Source organism: Rutidosis leptorrhynchoides, chromosome 8 (assembly GCF_046630445.1).
Source record: "Rutidosis leptorrhynchoides isolate AG116_Rl617_1_P2 chromosome 8, CSIRO_AGI_Rlap_v1, whole genome shotgun sequence".
NCBI classification, from domain to species: Eukaryota; Viridiplantae; Streptophyta; class Magnoliopsida; order Asterales; family Asteraceae; genus Rutidosis; species Rutidosis leptorrhynchoides.
The window spans coordinates 135683965-135704124 of NC_092340.1; the positions used below are offsets into that span (position 1 = coordinate 135683965).

The 20160-nt window shown below is 34.1% G+C and overlaps 1 protein-coding gene across 1 annotated transcript; it reads left to right on the forward strand.

Moving 5' to 3' along the window:
- Positions 1-2455: 2455 nt before the first annotated feature.
- LOC139863831 (secreted RxLR effector protein 78-like) lies at positions 2456-5677 on the forward strand. Its single transcript, XM_071852431.1, has 2 exons — positions 2456-2888; positions 5628-5677. The coding sequence occupies exons 1-2, from the start codon at positions 2456-2458 to the stop codon at positions 5675-5677; spliced, it is 483 nt and encodes a 160-aa protein (XP_071708532.1).
- Positions 5678-20160: the final 14483 nt, after the last annotated feature.

Consider the following 20160-nt stretch of genomic DNA (forward strand, 5'->3'; position numbering starts at 1 on the left):
GACTTTGAAGCGGGTGCGTGATTTAACTAAATGATTATTTTTAATACGCTAGAGTAAATGAGAGAGGTTATAATTAAATAACATGAATATTAGAAACGGTAAATAATGGAAGATATGAATCTAGATACGAGTGCATTATATAAAATAAAAAGACGGACGTAAAAAAATAATTTAACGAAAAAATGCGGGATGTTACACCGATCGTTAAACGCAACCAAACGTTAATTTATTAAAAACCCAATAAATTAATTATTTTTGAAAAGTTAATAATTAATAATTTAATTATTAAAATAAACCCGAGCATTTCGTTGTTCAAAAAGCAGTTATCAAAATTGTTTCATTTTTATCGTATTTCTTTATCTGAAATATTTATTCGAATTAATATCAACCCATATTAACTATTGTAACCCTCCAAGGATCAAGTACGCATTTATTACTCATAAACACATAAACGTCAAGTAATCACCGTTAAATAAACTAACGGAAGTAACGGAAAAGCAGGGTTGTTACAAGTTATATTCATGAATTACCTTGGTCGATTGAGTTTTAGGATGAAGAAGAAGACTGTGACATGTTAGTTAAAAGAAATTGAATCCGTAATTAAAATAGAAAAACATAAATGGATCGATGGTTAAGGAGTGTTTCGGGTTAGCGGGAAGTCGCGGGTTCGAGCCCGGACTGGGGCAATATTTTTAGGAACTCACTCTTTAAAGGTAGTAAACTTATTATTATTATTATTATTATTATTATAATTATTATTATTATTATTATTATTATTATTATTATTATTATTATTATTATTATTATTATTATTATCATTATTAGAAAATTTATCATTTTTATCAAAATCATTATTATTATTATCATTATTATTATTATTTTGACATTAATATTATTATTTTAATATTAGTATTATTATTATTATTATCATTTTTATTAATACTAGTATCATTATCATTATCATAATAACTATTATTATTATTATTATTATTATTATTATTATTATTATTATTATTATTATTATTATTATTATTATAAGATGAAACAACTTTTTATTTATTATTTATTATTATCGATATTATTTTATACATATAACCTAACCATATTAATATTTTTATAATAAATATTAATTATTTATTAAGGTATATAAAATAAATATAATTAATTAAGTTATTAATGAAACTCATGATTTAAAATAACAATTAAAATCACTAATAAGATATAAATTTGTTCGATTACCATTGCATGTGTTAATATACATAATTGAATATAGGTTCGTGAATCCGAGGCCAACCTTGCATTGACCAGTTCTGTCGTATGCATATCTTACTACAAAATATCGTATCGTGAGTTTCATTTGCTCCCTTTTTAAATGCTTTTGCAATATATATTTTTGGGACTGAGAATACATGCGCTTTTATAAATATTTTACGAAATAGACACAAGTAATCGAAATTACATTCTATGGTTGGATTATCGAAATCGAATATCACCCTTCAAGTTTGGTAACCTAAGAATTAGGGAAATGGCTCATAATTGACGCGAATCCTAAAGATAGATCTATTGGGCCTAACAACCCCCATTCATGTCTATGGAAGGCTTTAGTACTTCGAGATTATTATTATACAGACGTCGATGTTTGTGGGGATATTCTATACATTATGGTTAATGTCGGTTACCAGGTGTTCAATCCATATGAATGATTTTTATGCAGATGGCTATATGCATGCATGATGTTTATGAGAAATTAAAATATGAAATCTTGTGGTCTATTAAAATTATGGACATGATTGATTACGATAAACCTATGAACTCACTAACCTTTTGGTTGACAATTTTAAGCATGTTTATTCTCAGGTACGAAAGAAATCTTCCGCTGTACATTTGCTCATTTTAAAGATATTACATGGAGTCGTTCATGGCATATTTAGGTCAGTACCTCGCAGTGGGACCAAATGTTGATGACTTCGCCCAGATGAATTAGGACGGGCTATCACATTCCACTTCAACATTTGCCTCATTTTCCTTGCCTACCATAAGTGAGTGGTTTGACAAGGCCAACGCATCTTGTTCAAAACCGTCGAATAATACTTTCTCCAAAATAATCTACCGAAATAATCTACTACCAAATAGTTTATATAAGGGTCAATGATTTAATGATATCGAGGTAGCTTTGATGTGAGTTATTTGTAAATATTCGTGACATGAGTTTGTGTTTGACTTAATAAAAACTCAAAAGTCTCTTGGACTTGGAAAGATGCCTATGGAATGGAGACTCAGTGAGGTTATTCCCATTTACAAGAACAAGGAAGATGCGCAAATATGTAGTAATTACAGAGGCATTAAGTTACTTAGTCATACTATGAAACTTTGGGAGAGAGTGATTGAGACGAGGCTCCGACGCGAGACACAGGTTTCAGAGAACCAATTTGGTTTTATGCCAGGACGCTCGTCGATGGAGGCGATTCACATCGTTAGAAGCCTTATGGAGAAGTATAGGGAAAAACAAAACAACCTACATATGGCTTTCTTGGACTTGGAAAAGGCTTATGATTGTGTCCCGCGCGAGCTAATTTGGAAGACTCTTAATGTTAGGGGTGTCCCAAGTAGATATATAAGAACTATTAGAGATATGTACGAGGGGGCGAAGACTCGTGTACGTACGACGGTAGGAAACACAGAGTTTTTTCCTGTAGAGGTAGGCTTACATCAGGGATCGGCCCTTAGCCCGTATCTTTTCACTTTGATCCTAGACGAATTAACTCAAAGGATACAAGATGACATCCCATGGTGCCTAATATTCGCCGACGATATTGTATTAGTTTCGGATTCACAGGATGAGCTTAACAGAAGGCTAGAGCAATGGAGGATCGCCCTAGAAGCAAATGGCCTACGGATTAGCAGACTTAAATTGGAGTACCTTAGATGCGATTTCAAGACGAGCGAAGAGGAACAAGAGGATATAGTGGATGTCCGAATTGGGGATCAGACTTTACCTCCACAAGAGTCCTTTAGATATTTAGGCTCGATGCTTCACAAATCGGGAAGGATAGATGAGGACGTGGCGCATCGTATACGAGTAGGATGGTTGAAGTGGAGGGCAGCGAAAGGGGTGTTGTGCGACAAGAAGATACCCCTCAAATTGAAAGGGAAATTCTACAAGGTGGCAATCAGACCAGCCATGTTGTACGGATCAGAGTGTTGGCCAATGACAAAAGCCCAAGAGAGGAGGATGGAGGTGGCAGAAATGAGGATGCTTAGGTGGACGTGTGGCAAGACCATGCTAGATATGATACCGAATGGAGTTTTTAGGGAGAACTTGGAAGTTGAGAACATAACCAACAAGCTGAAGGAAGGATGACTTAGATGGTTTGGGCATGTTAGGAGGCGCCCACTTTTAGCCCAGGTTAGGAGAGTCGAGGCCCTCTTTGTTGGGGGGCGTAAGGAGAAGGGTAGACCCAGACGTAGGTTGGAGGATAGATGGAAGCTTGACATGAAAGAGCTTCTACTGACGGAGGACATGACTTCTGATAGGAGCCTGTGGAGGAGTAGAATTAGTGTAATTGAGTAAGACTCTTTTTCTAGGCATTTTGAACTTGATTATAGGTGCTAGAGCTTTTTTTTTTTTTAAGGGTGGTATATATTTATATTCTACTATATATATATATATATATATATATATATATATATATATATATATATATATATATATATATATATATATATATATATATATATATATATATATATATATCCCTCTACATGGTATCTGTTTTGCCTATATAGATGTGTATTGCATCTCGGTATCTATGTGTTTTTATTTAGGATATATATAGGGTCCCGTGTATATGTTTGTATCTGTATTCTGTATGTATGTATCTATGCGTATATGTTTGTCTGTATCGGTACCTAGGTATATATTCCTATGATTGTATCTCTATGTATGCATGTTTAGGTATAGGTTTTTATACACGTTTATGTGTGTGTGGAAGCATATATATATATATATATATATATATATATATATATATATATATATATATATATATACATACATATGTGGGTGTGTGGGTGTGTGTGGGTGTTTTTTTGATTGTTTGCATGTTTACTGGAATTTACATATTACTGCGCATTATATTATTCATGCTATCTGTCATACTGCTGTGCATTACTGTTATATGTGTTTTCTTTTTGGCTACTTTGTATGGTTGCATCTTCCCACGCGCACATAACTCTTACAGGTACGTATGCCCGCATTATAGCGTTTTAATGAGTTTTTCTTGGCCGGAGGTCCTTTAGGAAGCAATCTCTTGGCTCTCGAGTAGAGGGTGGGACGATCTTATCTAATCGCGGGTTCTATACCCGTGGGTGGAGTAGTGACTTCCCTCTAATCTAGGGTTTGAGGAATGATTGTCTACACTCCACCTCCCATACCCTACACTCGTGGAATTGGGTATTGTTGTTATTGTTGTTGTATGACTAGCATTATAGCATAACTATCACTTAAGGATAGGAATGAGAATGCATGTTCTATCCATGGATATTCACCCGATTTAATCCATTTATAATGGATATGAATGGTGGATGATGTAAATAGACGAGTATATATATATATATATATATATATATATATATATATATATATATATATATATATATATAGATGATCCAAATGTTTCATGGATCGGATATGTATGACAATTTATCATCTATGAATATATTCATTACCATCTGAAATACATCTATACATACATATATACGTATTAAAATACGTGCATATGCATCCACATAAAGATCTACATATACATATAACCAAACAAAATTTTAAATTATTAACCAAAAGAAGAGTTATGATAGTTACAATTATTAAATTTTTCAGTAATAATATTAAACATACACATTTAGCTTAGTTTAACCATATATTTAAATATAGTATAATGTGTTTTGCTCAATTAAAGTTACAATCGGCGAATTACAGTAAAAAAAATGTGTAATAAACTAAAAACATAAAGATTACACATTTACATTTATGATAAATTATATTTAGTTATCAAAATTGTCGTTAGATTAATATTTTATTTAATATTCCGCGGATATCTATTAACCCGTTTAATTCAGCAAATATGATATAAGCTGATGAATTGAAATTAAATAATAATAATTTAATATATATAAGTGTGACTATGACATCATATGGGGCCATATAACTTCCACAAAATGTCAAGAGTTCATAGTTGAGATCTAAAAAGAAGTTGGCTAAGAGAAACTGATTCAACCTTTGTACTTTTGTGTGCATCTTTCAGACTGATGATTATCATCTTTACTTTTTTAGATGAGAAGAAAGGAAATTCGATGAATGGAAGATGAGAGAATATATTTTTACACTCGATAAATCACTAAATTGGATTTTTTATTACTATCTCAAATTACAAGAACTCGTCGTTAAGTTTTAAAATGAACATTATTTCTCATGTTACTTTATCGCTGAATGTCTTCATCCATTTATGTGATCTAAGGGTGCGTTTGTTTGCCTCTTAATGGAATGGTTCAGTACTGAATACTGAACCTTCAGCATTCAGTGCGTTTGTTTCTGACCTCTGAATGACATATGATACTGAATGGTTCAGAATTCAGTGCTGAACCATTTAGAGATGAAAAACACTCTCTTAACCATTAAGAGCCTAAATTTTCTGTAATTTTCTCCTCAAATCCTATCATGAACACTTAACTAACAGGTATATTGAATATTTTATTCATGTTACACTTTGATAAGGTAATTTTACTCAGTTTATACCGTTCATTCGAAATGATTATCAAACACCTTATTTTCGTTCAGAACAAACTTTATTCAGATGCTTTGAATCATTCAGATTCTGAACCATTCAGCGCTAAATCATTCAGTTTTATCAAACGCACCCTAAGTGTTCATATTAATATATCTATTTGAACATAAGTGTCAAGAATTCAAAAAACTTAACAAGTTCTCTTTTTGGGCACTAATGAATCCAGAATGAAAGCCTAATAGGGTTCCAAATTTTTTTTACAAAGTTAATTATGTTTGAACGATACTTTAATGGTTATTTAACTTTAAAAACTTCAATTTTAAAATACATGGAGTCCCAGTTAATTTAGTGATGTCCTATACAATTTGAAGAATACATTGTATACAAATTTTCAAAGAATCGTGGTCCTTGGACCCCACACTAATATATGTAGAATCGCCCACGTTTTTCGGCCACTGGTTACTCGCTGATGGTCTGAACTCTACATTCTAGCTTTTTTCTCCTGTTTTCTAATTTTTTTTCTTTCACTATCGTTTTTCCTTTTTCCTTCTCCCTTTCTCTGACGTTTTGGTCAAAACCTAGGCTTTCGTCTCCCTCTCCGGCAACAAGTAAGAATATGCGACAAGGATGGTTTATACTATGTGTTTCTTTGTGGCTAGTTTTCTATGACGAGTTCATGTTTTTTTCGCGTTTTCGTTGGTGTTGAATTTCTATTGTTTTTCCGACTACCGCCATGTTACAATTTCTTTTGCTTCTCCATCGGCTTTTAACAAACGACGAGTAAAGTGGTTCCCCACTTGGGTGATGGTTGCGGATGTTAGATGATTTTTTTCTTCATTTTTGCCAGTTTCACCAGGGTGTTGTAATCAGTAGTGATCTTTGTTGGTTTACAGCCTCACATCTAGGCTCTACACACCTTTCTTTGATCCGTCCATCGTTGCCTCTTTCGCGACTTTCTAATTGTTTTTTTTTCGGCGACTATTTTCATGCGTCGCTGCTCCTCAACCTTGTGTTTTACCTTGTATCATTCAAGAATATTTACTTTGTGTTTTAGATAAGACTAAGGTTATGATCTGTGTCGTTAGGGTATTATGATTCCTTACTCAAGTTTTGGTGTGGCTTGTGGTGATTTTATTCGTTTGATTACAACCAGGTTTGGTTGATCTTGAGACTTCAACGATGGATATTATACAAGTTCAAGTTTGTCTCATTTATATATTCTTTTCGTCTCATACCAATAGTCATGTTTTGACTTTGAAGGTCTTTTTTTAACTTTAACTTTAATTATTTTTGTTTATATTAAATATTATTCGATATAATTTACATAAATGGATTGTTTTTTTAATATAATGTAACCGGTATAACGTTAATTAAGTATTATATTAAAAAATTAAAGTCAAAGTTGAAAAAGACGGCTTCTAAACTTAAAACATGACTATTAATATGTGATATAGGGAGTATATATATAATAGTTAAGTTATTATTTCGTATTATATATATATATATATATATATATATATATATATATATATATATATATATATATATATATATATATATATATATATATATATATATATATATATATATATATATATATATATATTATTCAAATGAATGACATCGAATCTAATTCCAAAGATTTCATTCTTAGTCTTATATCCACCCCTCCGAACGATAGCACCTAAAAGCTAAAAGCAACGTCATGCGACGGGAAGAAGTGGCATTAGGGCCAACCAAAATGGATGTCACCCTCACACTCTTTATTGCCGACCTATTCGACTCTCTGTCCGCTTTTATAGTTATTTATATGGTCTCCCGCCCATGCTAACAGAGCCTTATTAATTTGGGGGATGTATGGAACTAAGCCATGAGTTTGCTTTAATGAATACATGAGTAGAAGTGGAGAGAAAGTTGTCCCCCACCCTAAATAAGTACGACACCGCTTTTCTAATCAAAAAATAGGGGAGAGGACAAACCAAGGACCTATGGAAGTCGGGGGTAGCCCGTCCCATGGGCAACGAACTCAGAGCTGGGGTGGGAACCCAATCAATGTGTCACAAGAAGGCGTTCATGAAGTTTTGTCTTTGAAACCTTCCTTAAATGATAAAATGATAATTAATGTATAAAAATGATATCCTCGTTTAGACTCGCGAGTTTTAGCTCGACCTCGTATACTAATCTATATTATTTTGTTCAAGTTTAGGCTCGAGTTCATTTAAACTCGACGCGGATTGATCGAGTTTTTAATGAGTCGAACTCTGATAACTCATGAGCATCTCGACTCATTACACCTTGAATAAAAATAAAATATATTGATGTATATACAACAACAAAACCCAATACCACATAAGTGGTGTATGAGGGAGGTGAGATGTAGACAATCCTTCTCCTATCCGAGAATAAAGACAAATCATTTCTCCACCCATAGTGAAAACACTCTCAAAAGTAGAGAAAGTCATCTCTCTCTATTCGACGGATAAAGAGATTGTTTCCGAGTGGACCTCTGGCCAATAAGTAGAATTTTTTTTTTGAAATATTAAAATATAATTAAAAATAAAATTGAGACGCCATGAAAATGATAGAATCAAATTTTCATGAATTTTAAATCCTGCATAGAATTCAATTTATGTATATATACCAACATATCAATTGTAGTTGTTATGTTACATCTTAATCATTAGATCCATTATACTAGTTCTAGTTATGATATCTGCCTCCAGACGCACATAATTATTCACTATTATCATTCCATATACAGTATCATCATAAATACATAATGCATCGAAACTAAGGTATGGGGTACCATTATTAACAACTATATGGTACAAATGTTATGGTCCCATTCCCATTACAACATTAAGCAATGGCACATACAAATTATTAACCTGGAATTCCATACGCCATATCTTCTACTTCTATATGATGCCCTACTGTTTCATCGATCCATCAAAATCATCACATTATTTCGTATTTTAAACGACTTTGAAAAAAGCATCCTTAATTTCATGTGATTGAAGTAATTCACTTGATTCTGTTATTCAAATATACAACTATGAATTCTAATATTCTATGGCAGAGCAACAAATTTTGTAGTAGCTAAACTAATATGTAGATTAAGTATTAAGTAGTCATTTTATAATATTAATATGAAGAATTAAATTCATAGTTTTGTGACTTTGCAGTCATTAAATTTTGCTGTGGCAGGATATTTAATTTGATTTTCATTTAACTTAATTTAAATTTTAGCCTTATTTTATTATTTAAATTTTAAATTTAGTCAAAACTATGATATAATACTCACCATGGGTGCTTTAATTTGATTATATTATTTATTGATAAAAAAAAAACTTCATTCAAATCTCGATCTTGACTTGTGATTGGCAAGCCATCGTCTGCCATCACCTTAATTACAGCATTAATATACGTTCAATAGTGGAAAAACCACACGTTATTATTTGATAAATAAATAAATAAATAATACTATACATTGGTATATGTATACTATCGATATATAAACCAACATTACGTGCTTAAGGTCCAAGTTACTTATTGCATATATATGTTGCAAACATTATATATTACACATTGTCTAGAATTGTAATTTCTCATTTAGTTTGATTTAATTTTTTTATTTTATTTTAAAATGTGTATTTCTTTGCTTAAAGATATAAATTTTTTTTTTTTAAAAGCCAACAAATATTATATTAAAAAAGGAAAGATACAAGTAGGAGGGCCTTAGGCCAATTTACAAATATAGCAACTAGAGCATAAGCTAAACATCTAAACACGAAAACATCTAAACTCGAATAGGAAGAGACGAACTAAAAAAAGGATCTCGTATATATAAAACAGTGTGTATAGTTAATTGATGGTAGGAAAAAGCCTTCATCCGTCGGTTACTACTAGGAGAGATCAACTTGTACCAAGACAAGCCGGATTAGGACACGAAATACAGTGCTGATCAAGCAGCGACAAAGCAATCGAGCCTAAAACCACTTAGACCCCTCTAAGTAGTAATTCAACAGAACCCGGCATAAAAAACCTACCTTAACCAACACCTACTTTTGAGAGCGATGCATCGAAACTTTTGGGATTAGTGATCCAAGTTAACCAATTCAGTGAACCTTTTTTCCAACGAGCGTTTATCCACTCGAAACTTTTGCTTTGAATATCTGCGACGGTCTTTGAGGAGCTAAGACAATTACCTCCGAACGTACGGGCATTCCTATGAGCCCAAATATGGTATGAAGTGACCCAAACCACGGCTTGCCAAATGGTTATTCCATGATTGGAATTTAAAAACGGGTTTGGACTTTTTGCAATGTCGGAAATATTTGAGATAGGTAGATGACTAAAATTCCAACATTTTCGAATTCTTTCCCAAATGTCTTTTGCAAAACTACATGTAAGAAGCGTGTGGTGTAGAGTTTCAATACCGTCATCACAAACCGGACATCTCAATGAGTGAAGATCAATACCTTTTTTATCTAACGAGACTCTAACGGGCAATTTGTTTTGTTTCACCCTCTAAACGAAGATACCTATCTTTTGCGGGATAAGTGGGTTAAGGTCTGTAGGTTGAGAAGGAGACACAAGTGCATTTTCAGCTGTTAGCGAGCTGAAAAACTGAACCAAGGAGCTGGTGGAGAACCGACCCGACGGGTCAAGCTTCCAGGACCATGGGGATGCAGCGGCCGAGAAGGGTCAGCAGCAGGAGGAAGCGAACCAGTGGGAGAGCATGCAAAGGGGTGTGCTCTGATGGCTTCGGTAAGAGTAATAAGATCCTCTTCATTACGCCATCTCGGGGTCAAGGTCCAATTCCATTTGAAAACCAACGGGTTAACTGATAAATCGAAACGATCGGTAATGGAAGCATCTATAAAAGCCTCGAGTTTGAAAAGTTTCGGATACGTGTCTTTGAGAGGCACGTCTCCTATCCACTTGTCAATCCAAAATTTCGTACCCGCACCATTTCCTACATCTTTGACAAAAGCATTAGAAAGGTTGCACCCTAACTTAGTTAGGGTGTTTTCAATTTTAATAATATTATACCAAGGGCGACCCGAGAGGTAATTCAATTTGTTTTCGGGTATCGAGGTAGTGCATCCCAATCCATAAATACTTTTGATAATTCGAACCCAAAAAACATTTTCGCCCAAGAGAAATCTCCACCACCATTTGGTTAGAAGTGCAAGGTTTTTAGTTTTTAAGGAGCATACATTTAATCCGCCAAATTTGTAGGGTAAAAGTATTTGATCCCATTTAACCCATGCCATTTTTTTATCGTCCCAAAAAAAATCACGACGTAACCTTTCAAGTTCTTTAGTTACACTAACCGGTGCTTTGAAAAGTGAAAAATAATAAAGTGGGAGACTAGTTAAGACCGCTTTAATTAAAGTGAGGCGTCCTCCAAAGGATATAGTTTTAGCTTTCCATTTCGATAAACGTTTTTTAAACTTTTCGAGAATAGGTGCCCAAGTATTGAACGAACTTATTTTTGCCCCAATTGGGAGCCCCTAGTTAATTAAAAGGAAAGGACCCTTCTTTACAATTAAAACACGATGCTAAGCTAGCAAGTTCGGAGTTAGTTGTGCAAATACCATAAACATTACTTTTGTTAAGATTGATTTTTAAGCCCGATAAATCCTCAAAACATTTAAGAATTTTCAAAATATTTCTAACCTCGACTTTATTCCATTTTCCAAAAATGATTGTGTCATCCGCATATTGGAGGTGTGACACAACAACTTTATCTTTTCCAATCTCGACACCATTTATTAACTTTATATTTGTAGCAATTTTCAAAAGTTGATTTAATCCTTCTCCCGCAATGATGAATAGAAAAGAGGATAGTGGGTCCCCTTGTCTTACACCTCTTTTGGGGAAGAATTGGTCGGTGGGAGAGCCATTGATTAAAACGGAAATAGATGTAGAATTAAGACAAGATAAAATCCATTTGACCCATTTAGCCCCGAACCCCATCGAAGACATTATTGAGCTAAGAAAATCCCAATCTGGACAATCAAAAGCTTTTTCAAAATCGACTTTAAAAATAAAACTCTTTTGATTTCTGGATTTGAGGTATACTAAAGACTCGAGAGTAATTAAGACACCATCAAGTATATATCTATTGGAAATAAAGGCGCTTTGCTCATCGCCTATTAGTCCTGGAATTATTTTTCGAATTCGGTTTGCAAGTAGTTTGGAAAAAATTTTGTAGTAACTCCCGATGAGACTAATAGGCCTAAAATTAGAGGATTTAAGAGGATCATTGACCTTTGGAATGAGTGTAATGAAAGAGGCGTTGCACCCGTTGGAAATGGATCCCGTTTCCCAGAACCACTTAAGAACTTTGAGGAGATCGTCTTTGATTATGTCCCAGAATTTGATATAAAACAAGATGTTGAACCCATCCGGTCCCGGAGCCTTATTTCTACCGCAACTCTTTATAGCATCAAGTACTTCGGTTTCGGTAAAGGGGGATTCCAAAGCTTCGGCCGAAGTTGCTTCAATTTTTGGCCCGTCCCAATTATTTAACATCCATGGTTCCGAAGTGTTCTTTTTGAAAAGCCCCTAAAAAAAGAAAAAAGCTTCATTTTTTATAGTTAAGGGATTAGAATTCCATACCTCACCTATGTTGGCACCATGAATGTTATTTTTCTAATTTCTTCGGCGAATGAATGAATGGAAAATTTACTATTCTCATCTCCTTCTAAAGCCCATTTGAATCTTGATTTTTGTTTAAGCATTTCTAATTGAGATTTCACTTTTTGAAGGAGGTTTTCTTTGTCTGACATCCATTTGTTATAATCCTCATCATTTAGAGCGGTTTTTTCGGCTTTCTTTTCCCACTCATTAATCACACACGCCAATTCTTCAATTTCCATTTTCAGTTTACCATGAGAAGTCGAATACCACCTTTTAAGTTCTTGCTTGACTAACTTGAGTTTGTCCCGAAAAATGCAATCGGGTTTGGTGCTATTTGTTCTTTTGTTCGAAGTTGTTTTGATGATGTCAAAAGAGTCTTCATGCATTAACCATTTGTCGAAAACTTTCACCGGTTTTGGTCCAAAATCAATGTCTCCGTCTCTAAGAATAAGTGGACAATGATCCGTGTGTTTTTTATCCAAAACTAAAACATTCAAATTTGGCCATTAAAGAATAAGGTTTTTCGAAACAAGCTATCTATCAAGTTTGCTAAATTTTGTTCCATTATCACTAATTTGGGTGTATGTTCTTCCACCTAAAGGTAAATCTAGCAATGAGTTGTCCTTGATAAAATCGTTGAAAAGTTTAGCGCGTCGTTCACAAAATTCGTTATTTTTCCTTTCCGAGGAAAATCTAACTTCATTAAAATCGCCAAAGAGAGCCCACATAGCTCCATCATATTTCAGGATATCATTAAGGTCGTTCCACATCATTCTTTTTTCTAAATCAGATTGAGGGCCGTAGATGTTCACAAGATTGATCTCGGTACCTACATCTTTCCAAAATCCTTTTATCGCAATAAAGGAATCACGCACAACAACACGGTTAGCATTAAAAAAATTGGGGTCCCAAATCGTAATAATCCCACCCGAGTTACCTTTCAATTTTTTAAAAGCGTATTTATAATCACAACTACCCCAAACCTTCTCCACCCAAAATTCCGAGATTTTTTCGGCTTTTGTTTCCTGAAGAGCAATTACATTTGGCCTTTGATTATCACAAACCCGTTTAAACCAATTGAATTTATTTTTATCTTCAAGACCTAGACCTCTAATATTTAAAGATAATATCTTCATAATTAACAGATTATAATATCACGAAAGAAATGAAACGGAGTCAGAAGGTACCTCAGAGATTGGAAGTAGGCTGTTTTCGTGTTAAGCCCAAGATTTCACCGACTTCCTTAATATTAAGTGACTTTTCTGAGATGGTATGTCCATTATGATCCGAGTTACGTAAAGATGATGATTGTTTTGATTTGATTTTTACCCTCTTTTGATTAGGGTTCCTGGCATGTGACTTTGCATTAAGGATTCTAGAAGTTGAGTTCCATCTTCTTATGTTGGACCAGACAGAATCAGTTGAAGAGGTTTTTCATTTTTTGCTTGGGATGCATGAGGGGTTATATGAGTCATCACGTCTGAGAGCAGTAGAGATGAGATCATCTTGATCAGAGGGAGAGGCATTAAAAACGAAGACATCAGTAGGTTTCGGTGGGATAAACTGTGACGGTATAACAGGAACGGTTGAGCTTAGATTTGGGTCAGGGGTGGAGGTTGGGTTAAATTCAAAACACTTATTTGCCAGCCCAATTTTGTCTAGCGGGCTTGAAATAACTTCATCACATGGTTGGGCTGGAGGATTATGAGATTGGGCTACATGAGAAGAAGATTCAGATAAGTCGATGGACTTATCATCACTTGGGCTAATGGAATCAGAAACGTCAATTGGGTTTGAATTGTTTAATGTTTCGTTTATCGAGCAAGAATTTGGGGATTCGTTAACCGAGCTAGACTCATCATTATCGCTTTGGGGGAAATGAATATGGGTATTTACGCGGCCGTCTTTTGGAGTTCCATTACTGATGTCATTAGACTCGTCATTAATATCGTCGTTAAAGTTTGCTGACGTGGCAAATAATTTTGAACTACCACCCTCGCCGGCCGGAAAGTCATTTTCCGGTAGCCAACCATCGTCGTCATTTTCGTCCTTTTCTGAGAAGGCATGATTTGATTCTTTATCATCTTCTGCATTGGTGTTGTTATCATACGAATCATGTTCCTTTTCTTTCATCTCAATTTCTATAATCCCTTTTACGTCTTCGATAACTTTGACATAATGAACACTTCCATCGTCCACTTTGGCATGAACCATGGTGTTGATGAGTTCATCGCCCCATAGTTTGACGAGAACTTTGGCCGTTACGAGATTCTGATTACCGTTAAAATCACAGTTATGGACATCATGTATAGAACTAAACCACCCTGCTATTTTCCTGAAATTTTTTTCTGACCACAAGTGATTGGGACACCTTTGATCGTTAGCCAAGATAGCCTAGCTGACTTGAAACATTTGTCATCGACTTTTTGAATATTTTTAGCCAACTTTTGAGGATATGGTTTTCATCATTAAGTATGTTACTAACAGTTGATTCATCCTCGAATGTGAGACATATTTCAAGACCACCAAGATATTTGATGCTGAACTTTGATAGTCCCTCGGCGGTGCAAAGAGTTGAAAAGTCTTCAATAAGGTCAATGTCAACAATCTCGCCAATAATAGCCTTTTTAAGGATTTTTTTTTTTTTGAAGTTTCTGGTTCAAGGGTGACTGTACGGGGCTTGTTTGCAGGGTTGATAGGTGTTACTGCAGGAATGGTAGGGGGTTTTGGTCGGTGGATGAGGGAATGTTTGCATGGCTAGTGGATTTTGGGACGTATTGAGTTTTAAATTGATTAGGTCTGAAAGTTTGGGGAGGTTTTGATAAGTTTTGGGTACTGGAGTAAGGAGGTTTGGGATGTGCAGGTTCGTGTAGGCTATTCAAATTCTGATGGGGTTTTTGTTCATGTGCCCGATACGCTCTAAGCCAATTCCCATTTAAATATATAGAATTTAATCTCTTAAGTAGGAAATCAGTATCAAGGATATTGGAAAAACGAACAAATCCATACCTTTTCCCATTCCTCAGGGTTTTTCTAAAAGGAAGATAAAGGTCTGACACCACACCATAGCGCTTGAAGAAGAGTAGAAGGTCATTATATGCCCAGTGATCAGGAAAATTAAAAAACATAATAGACGTTAAAGGATTTGGCTGATTAATAGGGATATTATTTGGATAAGTAGCGAAGCGATTGGATGAGGTTGGGGTTTTTTGAAAAGAGGCGAAGAAGATCTGAAATTAGGGTTACCATATTTGTGGATTAGGTTACAGAAGTTTTGTTTATTAGGGGAAGATTTATGCTTTCTGGTCACCGGAATCCAAACTCCTTCCTCAGTGTCATCTGTTTTCCGGTAAGAGTGATTTTCCGATTGTGGATTCACCGAAGGAGTGGGTTTAGCATTGTTAAGGTTTCTGTATTTGAAAGTGTTGGGGTAGCGGTTTTGATTGATTGGGGTGAAAGGAGAGGTAGGAATTGTAAACATGGCTGAAGAATTGAAATTAGTTAAAAAAGAGAACGATTAGTTGATATAATGTCGCAAATAAATTACAAACACATTAATATATTAGTGGTTCGGGTGGCTACGACTTACTTCTTTTTTTTTTCTTACATTCACTCTGACACCTCCCTTAATTTTTTTTCTAATCCAGTCCTTTCATTCTTTCACCCTATTATATATTTCATTTTAAACACACTTACTTTTTTATTTTATAATTTTCCTCTTAACTTTTTTACAAATTATTTTTTTCACAACCTTTTTCCCATTTTTATATTTGTTTCCACATAACTACTAATTAACAAATATATCAAAGTTATGTAGATTTTAGTGTTGGTTAGGTATGTTGAAACAGATTACTTTTTTTTTTGTTATGTTACGCTTATTAATGGTAAAATGTTTTAATTTTAAGCATTTATGTAACGACCCGACTTTTTCGACTTGCTTTTGTGCCTTGTATTTTAGCGAAACTGCGTATTTGTGCGTACTATGCTACTTTATACTCTGGAACCTTTATATACATGGTTTACTTTCATTTATATATTAAAACGTGCCTTAGAGTATGTAGGATACTTAACTTGATCACCGGAAGCCTTATTGACCGTTAGTGTCACTTGACGTTACGAACAAACTGCGAACCGCGCACACGTTTAACTTTTGTCGTAATCGGAATATTATGACTACGAAATATTAATTATTATTTTATAATAATAATTACTTGGGTTTTTGGATGCTTAATTACGCGTAGTAATTTAATTATGCTTACTAGTTAGTCTTGTTGGACTTTCTACCTTGTTGGACTTAAGCCCACCCTACTCTAGCTAGTAGCCCATTTATTTAGTCCACTTATTAATTACTAGTGACCCAATAATAAGTAAGACAAATGCCCATTTATTAGAGGAAACATACTAGCATTTATGTCAAGTATTATCCTTAATGTTGCATGGGATCCTAACATAAGCACCAACTTTAGACAACCATTAACCAAAAAGCAAACTTTTGTCCCCCTTGTCCCCCCTCTAAATCACGGCCACCACCACCACCCTCACCCCTCATTCACCTATAAATACCACCCTTATTCCATCCATTTAACACTTGCTCTCATTTGTATTTCACACACACTTACTCTCTTATTTACTTTCTAGTCTTTCTCACTCTAAAACTTGTAAGTTTTTGATTTTTCTTCTTCTTCTTCTTCTCCTTTCCTTTTCGTGATCATCATCATTCTTTAAAAGATCAAGCTTTTTAGCTTTGATCTTGATTACATCTTGTAGATTCAAGATGAATCCTTCAAGAACATGGAAGATTCAAGCTTTCTAGCTTTGAATCTTCACCTACTTTATAGATCTACATCTTTTAGCTTTAATCTTGTTATTTTGTTATAAAGATTCAAACTTTTGTTTGTAATCTTCATGTAACTTAAAGATCCAAGCTTTATGCTTTAAGATCTTCAAGAACAATCAAGATGCAAGCTTTCTAGCTTAGATCTTCATATCTTTTGTTGGATCTAAGTTTTCTAACTTATGATCTCATTATTTTGCTATAAAGATCAAAACTTGTGTTTATGGTCTTCATATAACTTAAAGATCTAAGCTTTATGCTTCAAGTTCTTCAAGAACACTAAAGGTTCAAGCTTTCTAGCTTTGTGACCTTATAAATTGTGTGAAAGGGATCCATGCTCTCTAGCTTAGGGTTCCATCACTTCATTTGACTTAGATTATGTTCATACTTGTTTGATTGATGTAAAGTTTGTAGCTTTAGTTGTAAATGGAACTTGTAATTGTGTTAAGACTAAGGATATGATGTAACTTTGGTTCATCATCCATCTAAGACTCTTAATTGAGTTGTGTTCTTACTTGGTCTTAAATTATTGTGTGTTGATGGTGGAATCTTGGTTAAGGTGATGCTAACCCATCAACGAGTTGTACACTTGAAGCTACAAGCATCAAGGATGAGAACCGTGATGAGCATCAAGCACCAAGAACCACACCGGAGCATTTGTTTACTGTTTTTCGGGATCTTATCAGTAACCTGGTCTACTGTAAAGTTGATTTTTAGTTAGTTTGGTTCGAGTAGATGATTTTCCATTTAGGCCTCGTCTTAATCCGAGTTACGGTTTAGGATTTATGGCCCTCCGAAAGTCACTACGCCCTTGTAACGTTGTGCTGAAATTTCTGACCTACTCGCACTTAAACCATCGCCACGGTCAAACGAAGAAGATTTAGGTTCTGAAAATTGGTCAGTGATTAGAGGACTCACATACGGAGCCATAGCCACTGACTACACATCTTTTCGATTTACGTAGAAGTCGTAGCATCTGATCCAAGTCAGCCTATTTTTTTGACCTCTATACTTGATTAACTTACTTAGCTTTTATGATGATGAATGATGATGATGATGACACTTAAACTTATTTTATGCACTAATAGAACTTATACAGACAACCTACTGACCTAGTAACCTTTGATTTAGTTTGACGACCTTTCGGACCGACTTACTACTTGCACACTTTCGTACCGACTTGTATTGCTTATTCACTGTGAGTTATAGCATCCCTTTTTACTACTTTTTACTATTTTTGGGACTGAGATTACATGCGCCTTTTTATGTTTTACTTATTTGACACGAGTACTTAAACTTTACATATGTGTGAGTTATATAACGGCATAAACTTTCCCCTTAGCACGGTGATAGTGCTCCAAATGAACATATATTTAGTAGCAATATCCTCCCAATATGTAAATTATTTAGTTGTAATTGTTCTATTTTAAGTTGTAATCGTTTATATTAAATAAGTGCGAAGACAAAAGGCGAAAACGACGATTTGAAGACGCAAATGACCAAAAAGCTCAAATGTACAAGATACAATCCAAGTGGTTCAATTTATTGATGAGAAACGTCTAAAAATGACAAAAGTACAAGTTGCGGAACGCAAAGTACAAGATATTAAATTATACGAAAGGACGTTCAAAAATCCGAAACCGGGACCTGAGCCAACTATCAACGCCCGACGCAACGGACCAAAAATTATGAGTCTACTATGAACAAGAATATAATATAATATATATATAATTATATAAAATTATATATATTATATTATATAATTAAATATAACGTCGACAAGCTAGAAAACAAAGCAATTGGGCATGGCCAGACTGGCCATGCGATCGCATGAGATTAACACTGAGAACCCATGCGATCGCATGGGCCTCAGGATCAGACCACATCTATAAAAGGCAACGAGTTTTGGCCATAAACAAAAGAATAATAATACTCCCTAGTATAATATAAATAAATATAATATATATATATATATATATATATATATATATATATATATATATATATATATATATATATATAATATAGATTAGTGTTATATTAGATTAGTTCGGGTTATGTAAAGGTTATTTTACGGGTTTTAAAGTCGGAGCTCTGTCCGTGTAACACTACGCGATAAATAATCAATGTAAGCTATGTTCTCCTTTTTAAATTAATGTCTCGTACTTAAGTTATTATTATGCTTATTTAAGACGAAGTAATCATGATGTTGGGCTAAAATACTAAAATTGGGTAATTGGTCTTTGTACCATAATTGGGGTTTGGACAAAAGAATGACACTTGTGGAAATTAGACTATGGGCTATTAATGGGCTTTATATTTGTTTAACTAAATGATAGTTTGTTAATTTTAATATAAAGATTTACAATTGGACGTCCCTATAAATAACCATATACACTCGATCGGACACGATGGGCGGGATATTTATATGTACGAATAATCGTTCATTTAACCGGACACGGGAATGGATTAATAGCCACTAGAATAATTAAAACAGGGGTGAAATTATGTACAAGGACACTTGGCATAATTGATAACAAAGTATTAAAACCTTGGGTTACACGCAGTCGATATCCTGGTGTAATTATTAAACAAAGTATTAAAACCTTGTTACAGTTTAAGTCCCCAATTAGTTGGAATATTTGACTTCGGGTATAAGGATAATTTGAAGAGGACACTCGCACTTTAAATTTATGACCGATGGACTGTTATGGGCAAAAACCAGACGGACATATTAAATAATCCAGGACAAAGGACAATTAACCCATGGGCATAAAACTAAAATCAACACGTCAAACATCATGATTACGGAAGCTTAAATAAGCATAATATATTTTATTTCATTTTTCCTCGTACTTTTATTTATTGTCATTTTAATTATTGTTATTTATT

Excerpts from the sequence above, each read along its gene's own strand:
- LOC139863831 (XM_071852431.1), top strand. The coding sequence starts at position 2,456 with ATGGAGGCGATTCACATCGTTAGAAGCCTTATGGAGAAGTATAGGGAA. Across the intron at positions 2,889-5,627 it reads GATCGCCCTAGAAGCAAATG|AATTCAGTGCTGAACCATTT; the intron begins GCCTACGGATTA and ends TGAATGGTTCAG.